This window comes from Carcharodon carcharias, chromosome 4, assembly GCF_017639515.1.
Source record: "Carcharodon carcharias isolate sCarCar2 chromosome 4, sCarCar2.pri, whole genome shotgun sequence".
NCBI lineage: Eukaryota > Metazoa > Chordata > Chondrichthyes > Lamniformes > Lamnidae > Carcharodon > Carcharodon carcharias.
Window position 1 is genome coordinate 194,900,251 of NC_054470.1, and position 25,347 is coordinate 194,925,597.

General features: G+C 50.0%; 1 protein-coding gene across 1 annotated transcript in view; it reads left to right on the plus strand.

Annotated features, from left to right (window-relative positions):
* LOC121276824 (UDP-glucuronosyltransferase 3A1-like) overlaps window positions 1-25,347 on the plus strand; it is a 151,445-nt gene that overhangs the window by 21,840 nt on the left and 104,258 nt on the right. The window contains exon 2 of the mRNA XM_041185367.1: window positions 2,084-2,194. Within this exon, the coding sequence (XP_041041301.1) occupies window positions 2,084-2,194 (111 nt within the window). The remainder of the gene's footprint in view (window positions 1-2,083; window positions 2,195-25,347) is intronic.

The following is a 25,347-nucleotide window of genomic DNA, read 5'->3' on the forward strand; positions in this document are numbered from 1 at the left end:
GGAATTCCAGAGCTTAGGGCCCAGGCAGCTGAAGGCACGGCCAATAATAGTGGTGCAATTAAGATCATACAAGAGGCCAGAATTAAAGGAGTACAAGTATCTTGGAGGATGGTGGGGTTCGAGGAGATTACAGTGAGAGGGAGGGGGGCGAGGCCATGGAGGGATTTGAAAACAAGGACGAGAATAATTCAAATCAAGGCGTTGTTTGACTGGGAGCCAGCATTGGACAACGAGCACCGGGTTGGTGGGTGAATGGGCCTTGGTGCATCTTAGGGCACAGGCAACAGTATTTTGGATGGCGTCAAGTTTACAGAGGGTAGAACGTGAGAGTCTGGCCAGGAGTTAAAATTAGAATGGTCTAGCTTAGAGGTAACAATGGCAGCAAGTGAGCTGAGGGATGGGCAGAGTTGGGCGATGTTACAGAGATGGAAATAAGCAGACTTGGTGTGGGTACATGGTCAGAAAATCTAGCACCACCAAGGTTGCAAACAGTCTGGTTTCACCTCAGACAGTTACAAAGGACAGGAATAAAGCTGGTAGCTAAGAAATGGAGTTTGCAGCGGGGACAAGAGACAATGGCTTCGGGTCTTTTCAATATTTAATTGGGGGAAATTTTTGTTCATCCAGTACTGGATGTCAGATAAGCAGTCTGATAACTTAGCAACAGCGGAGGAGTTGTGAGAGTTGGTGCTAAGGTAGAGCTGGGTGTTGTCTGTGTACACGTGAAAGCTAACGCTGTGTTTTCGGATGATGTCGTCAAGGGGCAACGTGAAGCAGCCCATGTCCAAATGCAGCAAGACCTGGACAATATCCAGGCTTGGACTGCCAAGTGGCAAGTAACATTCGCACCACACATGTGTCAGGCAATGACCATCTCCAACAAGAGAGAATCCAACCATCACCTCTTGATGTTCAATGGCATTACCATCACTGAATCCCCCACCATCAACATCCTGGGGATTACCATTGACCAGAAACTGAACTGGACTAGTCATATAAATACTGTGGCTACAAGAGCAGGTCAGAGGCTGGGAATTCTGCGGTGAGTAATTCACTTCCTGACTCCCCAAAGCCCGTCCACCCCACAAGACACAAGCCAGGAGTGTGATAGAATACAAAAACAAAAACAGAATTACCTGGAAAAACTCAGCAGGTCTGGCAGCATCGGCGGAGAAGAACCGATACTGCCAGACCTGCTGAGTTTTTCCAGGTAATTCTGTTTTTGTTTTTGGATTTCCAGCATCCGCAGTTTTTTTGTTTTTATCTGTGTGATAGAATACTCCCCACTTGCCTGGATGAGCGTAGCTCCCACAACACTCAAGAATCTCAACACCATCCAGGACAAAGCAGCCCGCTTGATTGGCACCACATCCACAAACATTCACTCCCTCCACCACCGACACACAGTAGCAGCAGTGTGTACCATCTACAAGATGCACTGCAGGAATTCACCAAGGGTCCATAGACAGAACCTTCCAACTCACAACCTCTACCACCTAGAAGGACAAGGGCAGCAGATAGACGGGAACACCATCACCTGGAAGTTCCCCTCCAAGTCACTCACCATCCTGACTTGGAAATATATCATTGTTCCTTTACTGTTGCTGGGTCAAAACCCTGGAACTCCCTTCCTAACAGCACTGTGGGTGTACCTACACCACATGGACTGCAGCGGTTCAAGAAGGCAGCTCACCACCACCTTCTCAAGGGCAATTAGGGACGGGCAATAAATGCTGGCCCAGCCAGTGATGCCCACATCCCGTGAAAGGATAAAAAAAATGCAAAATAGGAGGAGACCAAGGGTCAATCCTTGGGAGCACCAGAGGCAACAGTGTAGGAACAGGAAGAGAAGCCATTCTAAGTGATTCTCTGGTTACGATTAGATGGATATGAAATGAGCCGAGAGCACAGGCCCAGCCAGCTGTGTGACAGTGGAGGGGTGTTGGTGGATGGTGGTGTGGTCAACCATGTCAAAGGCTGCAGACGGTTCGAGAGGGCTAGGGAGGGAACATTTACCTTTGTCACAGTCACACACAGGAGGCCATTTGTGACTTTGATAAGAGCCATTTCTCTGCTGTGGCAGGGATGTCAAACCTGATTGGAGGGATTCAAGCGTGGAGTTCCGGAAAAGATGAGGAGGATTCGGGAAGTCACAACCTGTTCTCGGACTTTGAAAAGGAAAGAGAGGCTGGAGGTGGGACAGTAGTCTGCAAGAATGGTTAGAGCAAGGGTTGTTTTTAGAGGAGAGGGGAATGACAACAGGGTTAAAGGAGTGAGGGACAACACCTGAGGGAAGAAAACCACTTACAATATCGCCGAACAGGAGGGGAAGCTGGGTGGTCAGCTATTTAATGGGAATAGGATTGAGGGAACAGGAGGTGGGTCGTCTTTATAAATTATTCTTCAATTGGATGTGGGTGTCAGTGGCAAGGCTGGCCTTGAGATGTCCATCCCTAACTGCCCTTGGAATGAGTGGCTTGTTACTGCCGTTAAAAGTCAACTGTTGTTGCTACGGGTCTGCAGTCACATATAGGCCACACAGATTGCCTTCCCGAAAGGGAATTAGTGAACCTGATGGGTTCTTACAACAATTACCTTACTAAGACTAGTTTTTATTTATTGAATTTAAATTCCACCAGCTGCCACGTTGAACCCAGATCCCAGAACATTAGCTTGGGCCTCTGGATTACTAGTCCAGTGACATTACCACTAGGTCACTGCCTCCCCATGGATACAACGAGCTCTGGGAGCTAAGAGAGGGGAATAAGAGAGAAACTAGAGACAGAAATGAGTTCAGGGCTAGGGCAGGGGGTGGGGTGGTTGGGGGAAGCATTTGAGAAAGTTTCTGCAGGTGGACTAGGGGAATGGAAGCAAGCGACACAGTCAGCTGATCGGATTGTCTCAACCTTAGTGACTGAGAAATCCATGAGCTCCTTGCACTTGATGTTGGAGGTGAGGGTACAGGGGTCAGAGGACAGAGGGTTCAGGAGACGGTTTGCAGTAGTGAAAAGAAGCCAGGGATTATAATGGTATCCTGGAGGGGGCATCGAATGAAGTTTTGTGGGTAGAGCTTAAGAATAAAAAAGGGGCAGCCACATTATTAGGTGTTTATTATAGAGCCCCAGATAGTCAGTGGGAAATTGAGGAGCAAATATGTGCACAATTTGTGGAGGTGTGTAAAAACAATAACAATAGGGTAATTATATTAGATGATTTCAACTTTCCCAACATTAATTGGGATAGACATTGTGTTAAGGGCTTGGATGGAGTGGATTTCTTGAAATATGTACCGGAGAACTTTTCAGGTCAATATGTAGAGGGTCCAACAAGGGACAGCGCAGAGCTGGACCTAATTCTGGGGAATGAAGCGGACAGGTGGCTGAGGTGGTGGTGGGGGAGCATTTTAGTGATAGCGACCACAACATGGTACAGTTTAAGTTTGTTGTGGACAAAGAAATAGACAAGTTGCAAAAAAATGTTTTGGATTGGGGGAGAGTGGGTTTTAGTAAAATAAGGCAGAGTCTGGCCAAGGTAGACTGGGAACAACTATTTGTGGGGAAATCTACAGAGGAGCAGTGGGGGTTGTTCAAAAAGGAAATGGGGAGGGTACAGGCTCAACATGTTCCCTCTAGGGTTATATGAAGGAGTAACAAGCCCAGAGAACCATGGGTGACCAGAGATATTCAGGTTATGATGAGAAGGAAAAGAGGCTTTTAGCAGGTACAAGGGAAGCAAATCAGCAGAGGCATTAGTGGAGTACAGACAGTGCAGGGTGGAGCTTAAGAAAGCAAATAGGAGAGCAAAGAGGAGATATGAGAAAGCTCTGGCTGGTAAAAGTAGGGAAAATCCCAAGATAATCCCAAGATAAGTATATCAATGGGAAGAGGATAACCAGGGAAAGAGTAGGGCCCATAAGGGACCAAGGGGACAATCTATGGGTGGAACCAGAGGACATCGGTAGAGTGCTGAATGAATACTTCATATCCATCTTCACCCAGGAGAATGAGGATGAAGGTATCGAACTCGGGGAGAGAGACTGTGAGGTTCTTAAGCAAATTGAAATAGAGAGTGACAAGGTATTGGAGGTGTTGGCAGGCTTAAAAGTGGACAAATCTCCAGGTCCGGATGATTTGTGTCCCAGACTGCTGAGGGAGGCAAGGGAGGAGATCGCAGGGGCTCTGACCCAAATTTTTAATTCCTCTCTGACCACAGGGGAGGTGCCAGAGGACTGGAGAACAGCTAATGTGGTTCTGCTATTTAAGAAGGGTTGTAGAGATAAGCCAGGGAACTACGGGCCAGTGAGTCTCACGTCAGTGGTAGGGAAACTATTGGAGAAAATTCTGAAAGAGAGAATCTGTCTCCACTTGGAGAGCAAGGTTTGATCAGGGAGAGTCAGCATGGCTTTGTCAGAGGGAGGTCATGCCTAACAAATTTGATTGAATTTTTTGAGGAGGTGACCAGATGTGTAGATGAGGGTAGTGCAGCTGATGTAGTTTATATGGATTTCAACAAAGCCTTTGACAAGGTCCCACATGGGAGACTTATAAAGAAGGCAAATGCACATGGGATACAGGGTAATTTGATAAGGTGGATCCAAAATTGGCTTAGTTGTAGGAGACAGAGGGTGATGACAGAAGGATGCTTTAGTGACTGGAAGCCAGTGTCCAGTGGCGTACCCACAGGGATCTGTGCTGGGTCCCCTATTATTTGTCATTTATATAAACAACATAGACTATGTTGGGGGGTAGGATTAGTAAGTTTGCAGATGACACAAAGATTGGCCGGGTGGTTAACAGTGAGGTTGAGTGTCTTGGGCTGCAGGAAGATATAGACGGGATGGTCAAATGGGCAGATAAGTGGCAGATGGAATTTAACCCTGAAAAGGTTGAGGTTAATCCTCAACTGGGGTGTTGAGTCCAATTCCAGACACTGCACTTTAAGAAGGATGTCAGGCCTTGGAGAGGGTGCAGAGGAGATTTGCCAGAATGGGACCAGGGATGAGGGACTTCGCTTAAGTGGAAGAAACTGAGGCTTTCATCTTAGAGCAGAGAAGGCTAAAGGGAGATTTAATAGACGTGTTCAAAATCACACAGGGTTTTGATAGAGCAGAAACTGCTTCCAGCGGTCGGAGGGTCAGTAACCAGTGGGTCACAGATTGAAGGTCATTGAATAGAAAGCAGAGGGGATGATGAGGAAGAATTCTTTCACACAGCGAGTTGTGTTGTGGAACGTGCTGCTTGAAAGGGCAGTGGAAGCAGATTCAATAGGAACTTTGAAAAGGAAATTGAAATCTATTTGAAGGTTAACATTTCTTGCAGAGCAGGGGAGTGCTACTTAGTTGGATAGTTCTCTCACAGGGCCAGCACAGGGTGAATGGGGCCTCCTTCTGATTCTGTTCTCCTTCAAATGACCCAAGAGTTAACTAGGATTTTTTTGCCTTGTATTTGTTCCGTTCTTACTTTCTATTCCCTCAGGGCCAGTATTATCAAGGCTGGGGAACTCCAACACCAGCTGAGAAACTTCCATTGATGAATTTGACCTTTAACATTCTGCAGCAAACAAAGACATTTCATTTTTAAAAATACAAAAAATAAGCACAAGTGCACAGGGCCAGCTGGACAAAATGTTCCAAAAGCTTTAGAGGGAAGTTGTTTACAATTTTGACGATGTTGTAATTTATTTAAATATACACAGTTTGCACTGATTCATGTCCAAGTTGAAATATTGGATGACTTGCAGGGGCACTAAAAGATGATGCTGTTCCACACATTGAGTTTTATTAGGATACAGTTCCACACACACTGGGATTCACTGGGGTACAGTTCCACACACACTGGGATTCACTGGGGTACAGTTCCACACACACTGGGATTCACTGGGGTACAGTTCCACACACACTGGGTTTTACTGGGGTACAGTTCCACACACACTGGGATTCACTGGGGTACAGTTCCACACACACTGGGTTTTACTGGGGTACGGTTCCACACACACTGGGATTCACTGGGGTACAGTTCCACACACACTGGGTTTTACTGGGGTACAATTCCATGCGCACTAGGATTCACTGGAGTACAGTTCCACGTGCACTTGGATTCACTGGACTACAGTTCCACACATGCTGGGATTCACTAGACTACAGTTCCACACACACTGGGATTTACTGGGGTACCGCCCCACACATGCTGGGATTCACTGGAGTACAGTTCCACACACACTGGGTTTTACTGGGGTACAGTTCCACACACATTGGGTTTTACTGGGGTATAATTCCACACACACTGGGTTTTACTGGGGTACAGTGCCACATGCACTGGGATTCACTGGAGTACAGTTCCACACGTGCTGGGGTACAATTCCACACACACTGGGATTCACTGGAGTACAGTTCCATGCACACTGGGTATTACTGGGGTACAGCTCCACATGTGCTGGGATTCACTGGAGTACAGTTCCACACACACTGGGGTTTACTGGGGTACAGTTCCACATGCACTGGGTTTCACTGGGATACAGTCACACATGCACTAGATTTCACTGGGATACAGTTCCACACAAACTCGGTTTCACTGGGATACAGTGCCACACACACTCTGGGTTTAACTGGGGTACAGTTCCACACACACTGCGTTTTACTGGGGTACAGTTCTGCTCACACTGTGTTTTACTGGGGTACAGATTCACACACACTTGGTTTTGCTGGGATATAGTCCCACATGCACTAGATTTCACTGGGATACAGTTCCACACAAACTGGGTTTATTGGAGTACAGTTACACATACACTGGGTTTTGCTGGGATACAATTCCACACACACTTTGTGTCACTCGTATACAGCTCCACACACACTGGATTTCACTGGGATACAGTGCCCCCCCGTCACCCCCCCCCCCCCCCCCCACCACCACCACCACCACACACACACACACACACACACCACACACACACACACACACACACACACACACACACACACTGGGTTTCACTGGGATACAGTTCCACACACACTGGGTTTTACTGGAGTACAGTTCCGCACAAACTGGATTTTACTGGGGTACAGTTCCACACACACTGGGTTTCACTGGGATACAGTCCCACATGCACTGGATTTCAATGGGATACAGTTCTACACAAATTGGGTTTTACTGGGTTACGGTTCAGCACACATCGGGTTTCACTGGAGTAGAGTTCCACACACACTGGATTTTGCTGCAATACAGTTCCACACACACTGGGTTTCACTGAAGTACCATTCTACTCGCACTGGGTTTTGCTAGGATACAGTTCCACATGCACTGGATTTCAATGGGATACAGTTCTACACAAACTGGGTTTTGCTGGGGTACAGTTCCACACACACTGTGTTTCACGGGAGCACAGTTCCACACACACTGCATTTCACTGGGGCACAGTTCCACACACACTGCGATTCACTGGGACACAGTTCCACACACACTCGGTTTTATTAGAGTACAGTTCCACACACACTGCTTTTCACTGGAGTGCGCTTCCACACACATTTTCTTTCACTGGAGTTCAGTTCCACGTACACTGCAATTCACTGAGGTTGAGTTCCACACACATTGCGATTCACTGGGTTAAAGTTCCACAAACACTGGGGTTTACTGTGGTTCAGTTCCACACTCTGGGTTTAACCATTGTACAGTTCCACACACACTGGATTTTACTGGGGTACAGTTCCACACACACTGCGATTCACTGGGGTACAGTTCCACACACACTGCGATTCACTGGGGTACAGTTCCATGCACACTGTGATTCACTGGGGTACAGTTCCACACACACTAGGTTTTACTGGAGTTCAGTTCCGCATACACTGTAATTCACTGCATAACAGTTCCACACACAGGGTTACACTGGGGTTCAGTTCCACACACACTGTGATTCGCTGGAGTACAGTTCCACACGCACTTCCTTTCACTGGGGTTCAGTTCCACATGCACTGGATTTCAATGGGATACAGTTCTACACAAACTGGGTTTTGCTGGGGTACAGTTCCACACACACTGCGATTCACTTGTATTCAGTTCCACACACACTGTAATTCATTGCATAACAGTTTCACACACAGAGTTTTACTGGGGTACAGTTCCACAAACACTAGGTTTTTCCTGGAGTACAGTTCCACACACACTGGGTATCACCGGATACAGTTCCACACACACACTGGATTTTACTGGGGTTCATTTCCACACACACTGCAATTCACTGGGGTACAGTTCCACAATCTGGGTTTTACTATCATACAATTCCACACACACTGGGTTTCATTGGAGTACAGTCCCTCACCAACTTTGTTTCACTGGGGTTCAGTTCCACACACATTTCGTTTCACTGGAGTTCAGTTCCACACAAACTGCGATTCACTGGGGCACAGTTCCACACACACAATGGGTTTTACTGGGGTAAAGTTCCACACGCCCTGGATTTCATTGGGGAATAGTTCCACACACACGGGATTTCACTGGGGTTCAGTTCAACACACTGTGATTCACATGGGTACAGTTCCACACACACTGCATTTCACTGGGGTACAGTTCCACACCCACTGTATTTCACTGGGGTTAAGTTCAACACACACCGTGATACACTGGGGTACAGTTCCACACACACACTGGTTTTCACTGGAGTACAGTTACACACACATTTCGTTTCACCGGGCTTCAGTTCCATACACACTGTGATTCACTGGGTTACAGTTCTCCATACAGTGGGTTTTACTGGAGTACAGATCCACACACACTCCAATTCACAGGGGTACAGTTCCACACACACTGCGATTCACAGGGGTACATTTCCCCACAGAGTGGGTTTTACTGCAGTCATTGGGGTACAGTTGCACACACACTGCAATTCACTGGTGTTCGGTTCTACACACACTGCGATTCACTGGGGTACAGTTCCCCAAACAGTGGGTTTTACTGGAGTACAGAACCAAACACACTCCAAATCACTGGGGTTCAGTTCCACACACACTGCGAATCACTGGGGTTCAGTTCCACACAAACTCCGATTCACTGGGGTTCAGTTCTAGACACACTGCGAATGACTGGGGTACAGTACCACACACACTGCAATTCACTGGGATACATTTCCCCAGAAAGTGGGTTTTACTGCTGTCATTGGGGTACAATTGCACACACACTGCGATTCACTGGCGTTTGGTTCCACACACACTGCGATTCAAAGGGGCACAGTTCCACACACACTGGGTTTTACTGGAACACAGTTCCACACTAACTGGGTTTTACTGGGACACAGCTCCACACTCACTGGGTTTTACTGGGACACAGCTCCACACACACTGGGTTTTACTGGGACACAGCTCCACACGCACTAGTTTTCACTGGGAAACAGCTCCACACACACTGGGTTTTACTGGGACACAGTTCCACACACACTGGGTTTTACTGGGACACAGTTCCACACACTCTGGGTTTTACTGGGGCACAGCTCCACACACACTGGGTTTTACTGGGACACAGTTCCACACACACTGGGTTTTACTGGGACACAGTTCCACACACTCTGGGTTTTCCTGTGACACAGCTCCACACACACTGGGTTTCATGGGACACAGCTCCACACACACTGGGTTTTACTGGGACACATCTCCACACACACTGGGTTTTACTGCGACACAGTTCCACACACACTGTGTTTTACTGAGACACATCTCCACACACACTGGGTTTTACTGCGACACAGTTCCACATACACTGGGTTTTACAGACACACAGCTCCACACTCACTGGGTTTTACTGGGACACATTTCCACACACACTGGGTTTCACTAGGACACAGCTCCACACACACTGGGTTTTACTGGGACACAGCTCCACACACACTGGGTTTTACTGGCGTACAGCTCCACACACACTTGGATTCACTGGAAAAACAGCTCCACACACCCTTGGTTTTACAGGGACAAGTTCCACACACACTGGGTTTTACTGGGACACAGTTCCACGCACTCTGGGTTTTACTGGGACACAGTTCCAAACACACTGGGTTTTACTGGGACACAGCTCCACACACACTGTGTTTTACTGGGGTAGAGCTCCACACACACTGGGTTTTACTGGGACACAGCTCCACACACACTGGGTTTTCCTGGGACAAAGTTCCACACACACTGGGTTTTACTGGGACACAGCTCCACACACACTGGGTTTTTATGGGACACAGTTCCAGACACACTGGTTTTTAGAGGGACACACAGCTGCACACACACTGGGTTTCACTGGGACACATCTCCACAGACACTAGGTTTTACTGGGGTACAAATCCACATGCACTGGGTTTTACTGGTACACTGCTCCACAAACACTGGGTTTTAGTGGGACACAGCTCCACAAAAACTGGGACTAACAGGGTACAGCTCCACACACACTGGGTTTTACTGGGACACAGTTCCACACACACTTTGATTTAATGGGAAACAGTTCCACACACACTGTGTTTTACTGGGACACAGATCCACACACACTGGGTTTTACTGGGACACAGTTCCACGGACACTGGGTTTTACTGGGACAGAGATCCACACACACAGGGTTTTACTGGGACACAGCTCCACACACACTGGGTTTTACTGGGACAAGTTCCACACACACGGGGTTTTACTGAGACACAGCTCCACACACAGTGGGTTTTACTGGGACACAGCTCCACACACACCGGTTTTACTGGGACACAGCTCCACACACACTGGGTTTTACTGCGACACAGTTCCACACACACTGGGTTTCACTGGGACACAGCTCCACACACACTGGGTATTACTGGGACACAGTTCCACACACACTGGGTTTCATTGAGACACAGCTCCACACACAGTGGGTTTTACTGGGACACAGCTCCACACACCCTGGGTTTTACTGGGACACAGCTCCACACACACTGGGTTTTACTGCGACACAGCTCCACACACACAGCGTTTTACTGGGACACACCTCCAAAACACTGGGTTTCACTGGGACACAGCTCCACACGCACTGGGTTTTACTGGGACACATTTCCACACACACTGGGTTTCACTGGGACACAGTTCCACACACACTGGGTTTTACTGGGACACAGCTCCACACGCACTGGGTTTTACTGGGACACAGCTCCCCACACACTGGGATTTACTGGGGTACAGCTCCACACACACTGGGTTTTACTGGGACACAGGTCCACACACATTGGGTTTTACTAGAACACAGTTACACACACACTGGGTTTTACTGGGACACAGTTCCACACACACTGGGTTTCACTGGGACACACTTCCAAACACAGTGGGATTTACGGGAACACAGATCCACACACACTGGATTTTACTGGGACACAGCTCCACACACACTGGATTTTACTGGGACACAGCTCCACACACACTGGGTTTCACTGGGACACAGCTCCACACACACTGGGTTTTACTGGGACACAATTCCACACACAGTGGGTTTTACTGGGACACACTTCCACACACTCTGGGTTTTACTGGGACACACAGCTCCCCACACACTGGGATTTACTGGGGTACAGCTCCACACGCACTGGGTTTTACTGGGACACAGCTCCACACACACTGGGTTTCACTGGGACACAGCTCCACACACACTGGGTTTTACTGGGACACAGCTCCACACACACTGGGTTTCACTGGGACACAGTTCCACACACACTGGGTTATACTGGGACACAGTTCCACACACACTGGCTTATACTGGGACACAGCTCCACACACACTGGGTTTTACTAGGACACAGTTCCACACACACTGGGTTTCACTGGGACACAGTTCCACACACACTGGGTTATACTGGGACACAGCTCCACACACCCTGGGTTTTATTGGGACACAGCTCCACACACACTGGGTTTTACTGGTACACAGTTCCACACACAGTGGGATTTACGGGAACACAGTTCCACACACACTGGGTTATACTGGGACACAGCTCCACACACACTGGGTTTTACTAGGACACAGTTCCACACACACTGGGTTTCACTGGGACACAGTTCCACACACACTGGGTATTACTGGGACACAGCTCCACACACCCTGGGTTTTACTGGGACACAGTTCCACACACAGTGGGATTTACGGGAACACAGTTCCACACACACTGGGTTATACTGGGACACAGTTCCACACACACTGGGATTTACGGACACACAGCTCCACACACACTGGGTTTCACTGGGACACAGCTCCACACACACTGGGTTTTACTGGGACACACAGCTCCACACACACTGGGTTTTACTGCGACACAGTTCCACACACACTGGGTTTCACTGGGACACAGCTCCACACACACTGGGTTTCATTGAGACACAGCTCCACACACACTGGGTTTTACTGGGACACAGTTCCACACACCCTGGGTTTTACTGGGACACAGTTCCACACACCCTGGGTTTTACTGGGGTACAGCTCCACACACACTGGGTTTTACTGGGACACAGCTCCACACACACTGGGTTTTACTGGGACACAGCTCCACACACACAGCGTTTTACTGGGACACACCTCCAAACACACTGGGTTTCACTGGGACACAGCTCCACACGCACTGGGTTTTACTGGGACACAGTTCCACACACACTGGGTTTCACTGGGACACAGTTCCACACACACTGGGTTTTACTGGGACACAGCTCCACATGCACTGGGTTTTACTGGGACACAGTTCCACACACACTGGGTTTTACGGGCACACAGTTCCACACACACTGGGTTTTACTGGGACACAGCTCCACACACACTGGGTTTTACGGACACACAGTTCCACACACACTGGGTTTTACTTGGACACTGTTCCACACACACTGTGTTTTACTGGGGTACAGCTCCACACACACTGTGTTACACTGGGACACAGCTCCACACACACTGGGTTTTACTGGAACACAGCTCCACACACACTGGTTTTACTGGGACACAGCTCCACACTCACTGGGTTTTACTGCGACACAGTTCCACACACAGTGGGTTTCACTGGGACACAGTTCCACACACACTGGGTTTTACGGACACACAGTTCCACACACACTGGATTTTACGGACACACAGTTCCACACACACTGGGTTTCACTGGGACACAGTGACACACACACTGGGTTTTACTGGGACACAGCTCCACATACACTGGGTTTTACTGGGACACAGTTCCACACACACTGGGTTTTACTGGGACACATTTCCACACACACTGGGTTTCACTGGGACACAGTTCCACACACACTGGGTTTTACTGGGACACAGCTCCACACACACTGTGTTTTAAGGACACAGCTCCACACACACTGGGTTTTACTGGGACGCACTTCTTCAGATACTGGGTTTCACGGGGAAACAGTTCCACACACACTGGGTTTTACTGGGACACAGCTCCACACACCCTGGGTTTTACTGGGACACAGCTTCACACGCACGGGGTTTTACTGGGACACAGTTCCACACTCACTGGGTGTCACTGGGACACAGTTCCACACAGAGTGGGATTTACGGGAACACAGCTCCACACACACTGGGTTTTACTGGGACACAGTTCCACACACACTGGGTTTCACTGGGACACAGTTCCACACACACTGGGTTATACTGGGACACAGTTCCACACACACTGGCTTATACTGGGACACAGCTCCACACACACTGGGTTTTACTAGGACACAGTTCCACACACACTGGGTTTCACTGGGACACAGTTCCACACACACTGGGTTATACTGGGACACAGCTCCACACACCCTGGGTTTTATTGGGACACAGCTCCACACACACTGGGTTTTACTGGTACACAGTTCCACACACAGTGGGATTTACGGGAACACAGTTCCACACACACTGGGTTTTACTGGGACACAGCTCCACACACACTGGGTTTTACTAGGACACAGTTCCACACACACTGGGTATTACTGGGACACAGCTCCACACACCCTGGGTTTTACTGGGACACAGTTCCACACACAGTGGGATTTACGGGAACACAGTTCCACACACACTGGGTTTCACTGGGACAAAGCTCCACACGCACTGGGTTTTACTGGTACACAGTTCCACACACAGTGGGATTTACGGGAACACAGTTCCACACACACTGGGTTTCACTGGGACAAAGCTCCACACACACTGGGTTTCACTGGGACAAAGCTCCACACACACTGGGTTTCACTGGGACAAAGCTCCACACACACTGGGTTTTACTGGGACACAGCTCCACACACACTGGGTTTCACTGGGACACAATTCCACACACACTGTGTTTTACTGGGACACAGTTCCAGACACACTGGATTTTACGGACACACAGTTCCACACACACTGGGTTTCACTGGGACACAGTGACACACACACTGGGTTTTACTGGGACACAGCTCCACACACACTGGGTTTTACTGGGACACAGCTCCACACACACTGGGTTTTACTGGGACACAGTTCCACACACACGGGGTTTTACTGGGACACACAGCTCCACACACACTGGGTTTTACTGGGGTACAGCTCCACACACACTGGGTTTTACTGGGACACAGTTCCACACTCACTGGGTTTCACTGGGACACAGCTCCACACACACTGGGTTTTACTGGGACACAGCTCCACACACACTGGGTTTTACAGGGACACAGCTCCACACACACTGGGTTTTACTAGGGTACATCTCCACACACACTGGGTTTTACTGGGACACAGCTCCACACACACTGGGTTTTACTGGGACACAGTTCCACACACACTGGGTTTTACTGGGACACAGCTCCACACACACTGGGTTTTACTGGGACACAGCTCCACACACACTGGGTTTTACTGGGACACAGTTCCACACACACTGGGTTTTACTGGGACACAGCTCCACACACACTGGGTTTTACTGGGACACAGTTCCACACACACTGGTTTTACTGGGACACAGCTCCACACACACTGGGTTTCACTGGGACACAGTTCCACACACACTGGGTTTTACTTGGACACAGTGCCACACACACTGGGTTTTACTGGGACACAGCTCCACACACACTGGGTTTCACTGGGACACAGCTCCACAAACACTGGGTTTTACTGGGACACAGTTCCACACACACTGGGTTTTACTGGGACACAGTTCCACACACACTGGGTTTTACTGGGACACACAGCTCCACACACACTGGGTTTTACTGGGACACAGTTCCACACACACTGGGTTTTCCTGGGACACAGCTCCACACACATTGGGTTTTAATGGGAAACAGCTCCACACACACTGGGTTTTACTGCGACACATTTCCACACACACTGGGTTTCACTGGGACACAGTGACACACACAAAGCGTTTTACTGCGACACAGCTCCACACACACTGGGTTTCACTGCGACACAGCTCTACACACAATTTGTTTTACTGGGACACACAGCTCCACACACACTGGGTTTTACTGGGACACACCTCCAAAACACTGGGTTTCACTGGGACACAGCTCCACATGCACTGGGTTTTACTGGGACACAGTTCCAAACACACTGGGTTTTACGGGCACACAGTTCCACACACACTGGGTTTTACTGGGACACAGCTCCACACACACTGGGTTTTACTGGGGTACAGTTCCACACACATTGGGTTTTACTGGGGTATAATTCCACACACACTGGGTTTTACTGGGGTACAGTGCCACATGCACTGGGATTCACTGGGACACAGTTCCACACACACTGGGTTTTACTGGGACACAGCTCCACACACACTGGGTTTTACTGGGACACAGCTCCACACACACTGGGTTTTACTGGGACACAGCTCCACACACACTGGGTTTTACTGGGACACAGTTCCACACACACTGGGTTTTACTGGGACACAGCTCCACACACACTGGGTTTTACTGGGACACAGTTCCACACACACTGGGTTTTACTGGGACACAGCTCCACACACACTGGGTTTTACTGCGACATATTTCCACACACACTGGGTTTTACTGGGCCTCAGCTCCACACACACAGGGTTTTACTGCGACACAGTTCCACACACACTGGGTTTTACAGGGACACAGCTCCACACACACTGGGTTTTACTGGGACACAGCTCCACACACACTGGGTTTTACTGGGACACAGCTCCACACACACTGGGTTTTACTGCGACACAGCTCCACACACACTGGGTTTACTGGGAAACAGCTCCACACACACTGGGGTTAATGGGGCCACAGCTCCACGCACACTGGGTTTTTCTGTGACCACAGTTCCACACACACTTGGGATTTACTGGGGTACAGCTCCACACACCCTGGGTTTTATGGGACGCACCTAAAAACCACTGGGTTTCTAGGGTCCAAGCTCCACACCACTGGGTTTTACTGGGACCCAGTTACACACACACTGGGTTTCATGGGGAAACAGTTCCACACACAGTGGGATTTACGGGGGGGCACAGTTTCCACACACCACTGGATTTTACTGGAACACAGCTCCACACACAGTGTTTTAAGGACACAGCTCCACACCTTCACTGGGTTTCACTGGGGACCAAGATCCACATCATCACTGGGTTTCCTGGGACACAGCTCCACCACACTCTGGGTTTCACTGGGAAACAGCTCCATACACTCTGTGGTTTACTGGGACACAGCTCCACACACACTGGGTTTTACTGGGACACAGTTCCACACACACTGGGTTTCACTGGGACACAGTTCCACACACACTGGGTTTTACTGGGACACAGCTCCACACACACTGGGTTTTACTGGGACACAGCTCCACACACACTGGGTTTTACTGGGACACAGTTCCACACACACTGGGTTTTACTGGGACACAGCTCCACACACACTGGGTTTTACTGGGACACAGCTCCACACACACTGGGTTTTACTGGGACACAGCTCCACACACACTGGGTTTTACTGGGACACAGTTCCACACACACTGGGTTTTACTGGGACACAGCTCCACACACACTGGGTTTTACTGGGACACAGCTCCACACACACTGGGTTTTACTGGGACACAGCTCCACACACACTGGGTTTTACTGGGACACAGTTCCACACACACTGGGTTTTACTGGGACACAGCTCCACACACACTGGGTTTTACTTGGACACAGTTCCACACACACTGGGTTTAACTGGGACACAGCTCCACAAACACTGGCTTTTACTGGGACACAGCTCAACACACACTGTGTTTTACTGGGACACAGCTCCACACACATGGGTTTCACTGGAACAGCTCCACACACACTGGATTTTACTGGGACACAGTCCACACACACTGGGTTTCACTGGGACACAGTTCCACACACACTGGGTTTTACTGGGACACAGCTTCCACACACACTGGGTTTTACTGGGACAACAGCTTCCACACACATTGGTTTTTACTGGGAAACAGTTCCACACACACTGGGTTTACTGGGACACAGCTCCACACACACTGGGTTTTACTGGGACACAGTTCCACACACACTGGGATTTACTGGGCCACAGTTGCACACACACTGGGTTTTTCTGGGACACACGCTCCACACACACTGGGTTTTACTGGGTACAGCTCCACACACACTGGTTTTACTGGGACCACAGCTCCACACGCACTGGGTTTACTGGGACACTGTCACACACACTGGGTTTTACTGGGACACAGCTCCACACACACTGGGTTTCACTGGGACACAGCTCACACACACTGGGTTTTACTGGGACACAGTCCACACACACTGGGTTTTACTGGGACACCAGCTCCACACACACTGGGTTTCACTGGGACACAGTTCCACACACACTGGGTTTTACTGGGACACAGCTCCACACACACTGGGTTTTACTGGGACACAGCTCCACACACACTGGGTTTTACTGGGACACAGCTCCACACACACTGGGTTTTACTGGGACACAGCTCCACACACACTGGGTTTCACTGGGACACAGTTCCACACACACTGGGTTTACTGGACACAGCTCCACACACACTGGGTTTTACTGGGACACAGCTTCCACACACACTGGGTTTTACTGGGACACAGTTCCACACACACTGGGTTTTTACTGGGACACAGCTCCACACACACTGGGTTTACTGGGACACAGCTTCCACACACACTGGGGTTTCACTGGGACACAGTTCCACCACACTGGGTTTTACTGGGACACAGCTCCACACACACTGGGTTTACTGGGACAAGCTCCACACACACTGGGTTTTACTGGGACACAGCTCCACACACACTGGGTTTTACTGGGACACAGCTCCACACACACTGGGTTTCACTGGACACAGCTCCACACACACTGGGTTTTACTGGGACACAGTTCCACACACACTGGGTTTCACTGGGACACAGTTCCACACACACTGGGTTTTACTGGGACACAGCTCCACACACACTGGGTTTTACTGGGACACAGTTCCACACACACTGGGTTTTACTGGGACACAGTTCCACACACACTGGGTTTTACTGGGACACAGCTCCACACACACTGGGTTTTACTGGGACACAGCTCCACACACACTGGGTTTTACTGGAACACAGTTCCACACACACTGGGTTTTACTGGGACACAGTTCCACACACACTGGGTTTTACTGGGACACAGCTCCACACACACTGGGTTTTACTGGGACACAGCTCCACACACACTGGGTTTTACTGGGACACAGCTCCACACACACTGGGTTTTACTGGGACACAGCTCCACACACACTGGGTTTTACTGGGACACAGTTCCACACACACTGGGTTTTACTGGGACACAGCTTCCACACACACTGGGTTTTACTGGGACACAGTTCCACACACACTGGGTTTTACTGGACACAGCTCCACACACACTGGGTTTTACTGGGACACAGCTCCACACACACTGGGTTTTACTGGGACACAGCTCCACACACACTGGGTTTTACTGGGACACAGCTCCACACACACTGGGTTTTACTGGGACACAGCTCCACACACACTGGGTTTTACTGGGACACAGCTCCACACACACTGGGTTTTACTGGGACACAGCTCCACAAACACTGGGTTTTACTGGGACACAGTTCCACACACTCTTGGTTTTACTGGGACACATCTCCACACACACTGGGTTTACTGGACACAGTTCCACACACACTGGGTTTTGCTGGGACACAGCTCCACACACACTGGGTTTTACTGGGACACAGTTCCACACACTCTGGGTTTCACTGGGTACAGCTCCACACACACTGGGTTTTACTGGGACACAGCTCCACAAACACTGGGTTTTACTGGGACACAGCTCCACACACACTGGGTTTTACTGGGACACAGCTCCACACACACTGGGTTTTACTGGGACACAGCTCCACACACACTGGGTTTTACTGGGACACAGCTCCACACACACTGGGTTTTACTGGGACACAGCTCCACACACACTGGGTTTCACTGGGTGCAGCTCCACACACACTGGGTTTTACTGGGACACAGCTCCACACACACTGGGTTTTACTGGGACACAGCTCCACACACACTGGGATTTACTGGGAACACAGCTCCACACACACTGGTTTTACTGGGACACAGCTCCACACACACTGGGTTTTACTGGGACACAGCTCCACACACACTGGGTTTTACTGGGACACAGTTCCACACACACTGGGTTTTACTGGGACACAGCTCCACACACACTGGGTTTTACTGGGACACAGCTCCACACACACTGGGTTTTACTGGACACAGCTCCACACACACTGGGTTTCACTGGGACACAGCTCCACACACACTGGTTTTACGGGACACAGCTCCACACACACTGGGTTTTACTGGGACACAGTTCCACACACACTGGGTTTTACTGGGACACAGTTCCACACACACTGGGTTTTACTGGGACACATCTCCACACACACTGGGTTTTACTGGGACACAGTTCCACACACACTGGGTTTTACGGGCACACAGTTCCACACACACTGGGTTTTACTGGGACACAGTTCCACACACACTGGGTTTTACTGGGACACAGCTCCACACACACTGGGTTTTACTGGGACACAGATCCACACACACTGGGTTTTACTGGGACACAGCTCCACACACACTGGGTTTTACTGGGACACAGCTCCACACACACTGGGTTTTACTGGGACACAGCTCCACACACACTGGGTTTTACTGGGACACAGCTCCACACGCACTGGGTTTTACTGGGACACAGCTCCACACACACTGGGTTTTACTGGGACACAGCTCCACACACACTGGGTTTTACTGGGACACAGTTACACACACACTGGGTTTTACTGGGACACAGCTCCACACACACTGGGTTTTACTGGGACACAGTTCCACACACACTGGTTTTACTGGGACACAGCTCCACACACACTGGGTTTTACTGGGACACAGCTCCACACACACTGGGTTTTACTGGGACACAGTTCCACACACTCTGGGTTTTACTGGGACACAGCTCCACACACACTGGGTTTTACTGGACACAGTTCCACACACACTGGGTTTTACGGACCCACAGTTCCACACACACTGGGTTTTACGGACACACAGCTCCACACACACTGGGTTTCACTGGGACACAGCTCCACACGCACTGGGTTTTACTGGGACACAGCTCCACACACACTGGTTTTACTGGGACACAGCTCCACACACACTGGGTTTTACTGGGACACAGCTCCACACACACTGGGTTTTACTGGGACACAGCTCCACACACACTGGGTTTTACTGGGACACAGTTCCACACACAGTGTGTTTTACTTGGACACAGCTCCACACACACTGGGTTTTACTGGGACACAGCTTCCACACACACTGGGTTTTACTGGGACACAGCTCCACACACACTGGGTTTTACTGGGACACAGCTCCACACACACTGGGTTTTACTGGGACACAGCTCCACACACACTGGGTTTTACTGGGACACAGCTCCACACACACTGGGTTTTACTGGGACACAGCTCCACACACACTGGGTTTTACTGGGACACAGCTCCACACACACTGGGTTTTACTGGGACACAGCTCCACACACACTGGGTTTTACTGGGACACAGCTCCACACACACTGGGTTTCACTGGGACACAGTTCCACACACACTGGGTTTTACTGGGACACAGCTCCACACACACTGGGTTTTACTGGGACACAGCTCCACACACACTGGGTTTTACTGGGACACAGCTCCACACACACTGGGTTTTACTGGGACACAGCTCCACACACACTGGGTTTTACTGGGACACAGCTCCACACACACTGGGTTTCACTAGGGTACACCTCCACACACACTGGGTTTTACTGGGACACAGCTCCACACACACTGGGTTTTACTGGGACACATCTCCACACACACTGGGTTTTACTGGGACACAGCTCCACACACACTGGGTTTTCCTGGGACACAGTTCCACACACACTGGGTTTCACTGGGACACAGCTCCACACACACTGGGTTTTACTGCGACACATTTCCACACACACTGGGTTTTCACTGGGACACAGTGACACACACACAGGTTTTACTGCGACACAGCTCCACACACACTGTGTTTACTGGGACACAGTCCACACACACTGGTTTACACTGGGACACAGCTCCCACACACACTGGGTTTTACTGGGATACAGTTCCACACACACTGGCTTTCACTGGGACACAGTTCCACACACAGTGGGTTTTACTGGGACACAGCTCCACACACACCGGTTTTACTGGGACACAGCTCCACACACACTGGGTTTTACAGACACACAGTTCCACACACACTGGGTTTCACTGGGACACAGCTCCACACACACTGGGTTTACTGGGACACAGTTACACACACACTGGGTTTTACTGGGACACAGCTTCCACACACACTGGGTTTTACTGGGACACAGCTCCACACACACTGGGTTTTACTGGGACACAGTTCCACACACACTGGGTTTTACTGGGACACAGCTCCACACACACTGGGTTTTACTGGGACACAGCTCCACACACACTGGGTTTTACTGGGACACAGCTCCACACACACTGGGTTTTACTGGGACACAGTTCCACACACACTGGGTTTTACTGGGACACAGTTCCACACACACTGTGTTTTACTGGGACACAGTTCCACACACACTGGGTTTTACTGGGACACAGTTCCACACACACTGGGTTTCACTGGGACACAGTGCCACACACACTGGGTTTTACTGGGACACAGCTCCACACACACTGGGTTTTACTGGGACACAGCTCCACACACACTGGGTTTACTGGGACACAGTTCCACACACACTGGGTTTCACTGGGTCACAGCTCCACACACACTGGGTTTTACTGGGACACAGCTCCACACACACTGGGTTTTACTGGGACACAGTTCCACACACACTGGGTTTCACTGGGACACAGTTCCACACACACTGGGTTTTACGGGGACACAGCTCCACACACACTGGGTTTAACAGGGACACAGCTCCACACACACTGGGTTTTACTAGGGTACATCTCCACACACAGTCGGTTTAACTGGGACACAGCTCCACATGCACTGGGTTTTACTGGGACACAGTTCCACACACACTGGGTTTTACTGGGACAGAGCTCCACATTCACTGGGTTTTACTGGGACACAGCTCCACACACACTGGGTTTTACTGGGACACAGCTCCACACACACTGTGGTTTTACTGGGACACAGTTCCACACACACTGGGTTTTACTGGGACACAGCTCCACAAACACTGGGTTTCACTGGGACACAGCTCCAAGCACACTGGTTTTCACTGGGATACATTTCCACACACACGGCGTTTCACTGGGAAACAGCTCCACACACACTGGGTTTACTGGCACACAGTTCCACACACACTGGTTTTACTGGACACAGTTCCACACACACTGGGTTTTACTGGACACAGCTCCACACACACTGGGTTTTACTGGGACCACAGTTCCACACACACTGGGTTTTACTGGACACAGTCTCCACACACACTGGGTTTTACTGGGACACAGCTCCACACACACTGGGTTTTACTGGGACACAGCTCCACACACACTGGGTTTTACTGCGACACATTTCCACACACACTGGGTTTCACTGGGACACAGTGACACACACAAAGCGTTTTACTGCGACACAGCTCCACACACACTGGGTTTTACTGGTGTACAGCTCCACACACACTGGGTTTTACTGGGACACACCTCCAAAACACTGGGTTTCACTGGGACACAGCTCCACATGCACTGGGTTTTACTGGGACACAGTTCCAAACACACTGGGTTTTACAGGCACACAGTTCCACACACACTGGGTTTTACTGGGACACAGCTCCACACACACTGGGTTTTACGGACACACAGTTCCACACACACTGGGTTTTACTTGGACACTGTTCCACACACACTGTGTTTTACTGGGGTACAGCTCCACACACACTGGGTTTTACTGGGACACAGCTCCACACACACTGGTTTTACTGGGACACAGCTCCACACACACTGGTTTTACTGGGACACAGCTCCACACTCACTGGGTTTCACTGGGACACAGTTCCACACACACTGGGTTTTACGGACACACAGTTCCACACACACTGGATTTTACGGACACACAGTTCCACACACACTGGGTTTCACTGGGACACAGTGACACACACACTGGGTTTTACTGGGACACAGCTCCACATACACTGGGTTTTACTGGGACACAGCTCCACACACACTGGGTTTTACTGCGACACATTTCCACACACACTGGGTTTTACTGGTGTACAGCTCCACACACACTGGGTTTCACTGGGACACAGCTCCACACACACTGGGTTTCATTGAGACACAGCTCCACACACCCTGGGTTTTACTGGGACACAGCTCCACACACACTGGTTTTACTGGGACACAGCTCCACACACACTGGGATTCACTGCGACACAGCTGTACACACAATTTGTTTTACTGGGACACACAGCTCCACACACACTGGGTTTTACTGTGGTACAGCTCCATGCACACAGCGTTTTACTGGGACACAGCTCCACACACACTGGGTTTTAATGGGACACACCTCCAAAACAATGGGTTTCACTGGGACACAGCTCCACACGCACTGGGTTTTACTGGGACACAGTTCCACACACACTGTGTTTTACTGGGACACAGCTCCACACACCCTGGGTTTTACGGACACACAGTTCCACACACACTGGGTTTCACTGGGACACAGTGACACACACACTGGGTTTTACTGGGACACAGCTCCACACACACTGGGTTTTACTGGGACACAGTTCCACACACACTGTGTTTTACTGGGACACAGTTCCACACACACTGGGTTTCAGTGGGACACAGTTCCACACACACTGGGTTTTACGGACACACAGTTCCACACACACTGGGTTTCACTGGGACACAGTGACACACACACTGGGTTTTACTGGGACACAGCTCCACACACACTGGGTTTTACTGGGACGCAGCTCCACACACACTGGGTTTTACTGGGACACAGTTCCACACACACTGGGTTTTACTGGGACACAGCTCCACACACACTGGGTTTCACTGGGACTCAGCTCCACACACACTGGGTTTTACTGCGACACAGCTCCACACACACTGGGTTTTACTGGGGTACAGCTCCACAAACACTGGGTTTTACTGGGACACAGCTCCACACACACTGGGTTTCACTAGGGTAGTGCTCCACACACACTGGGTTTAACCAGGACAATTCTCCAACTGCTCTGGGTTTTACTGGGACACAGTTCCACACACATTGGGTTTTACGGGCACACAGTTCCACACACACTTGGTTTTACTGGGACAAAGTTTCACACACATTGGGTTTTACTGGGACACAGCTCCACACACACTGGGTTTTACTGGGACACAGCTCCACACGCACTGGGTTTTACTGGGACACAGCTCCACACACACTGGGTTTTACTGGGACACAGCTCCACACGCACTGGGTTTTACTGGGACACAGCTCCACACGCACTGGGTTTCACTGGGATACAGAACAACACACACTGGGTTTTACTAGGACACAGTTCCACACACACTGGTTTTTACCGGGACACAGCTCCACACACACTGGGTTTTACTGGGACACAGCTCCACACACCCTGGGTTTTACTCGGACACAGTTCCACACACACTGGGTTTTACGGGCACACATTTCCACACACATTGGGTTTTACTGGGACACAGCTCCACACACACTGGGTTTTAGTGGGACACAGTTCCACACACACTGGTTTTTACTGGGACACAGCTCCACACACACTTGGTTTTACTGGGACACAGTTCCACACACTCTGGGTTTTACT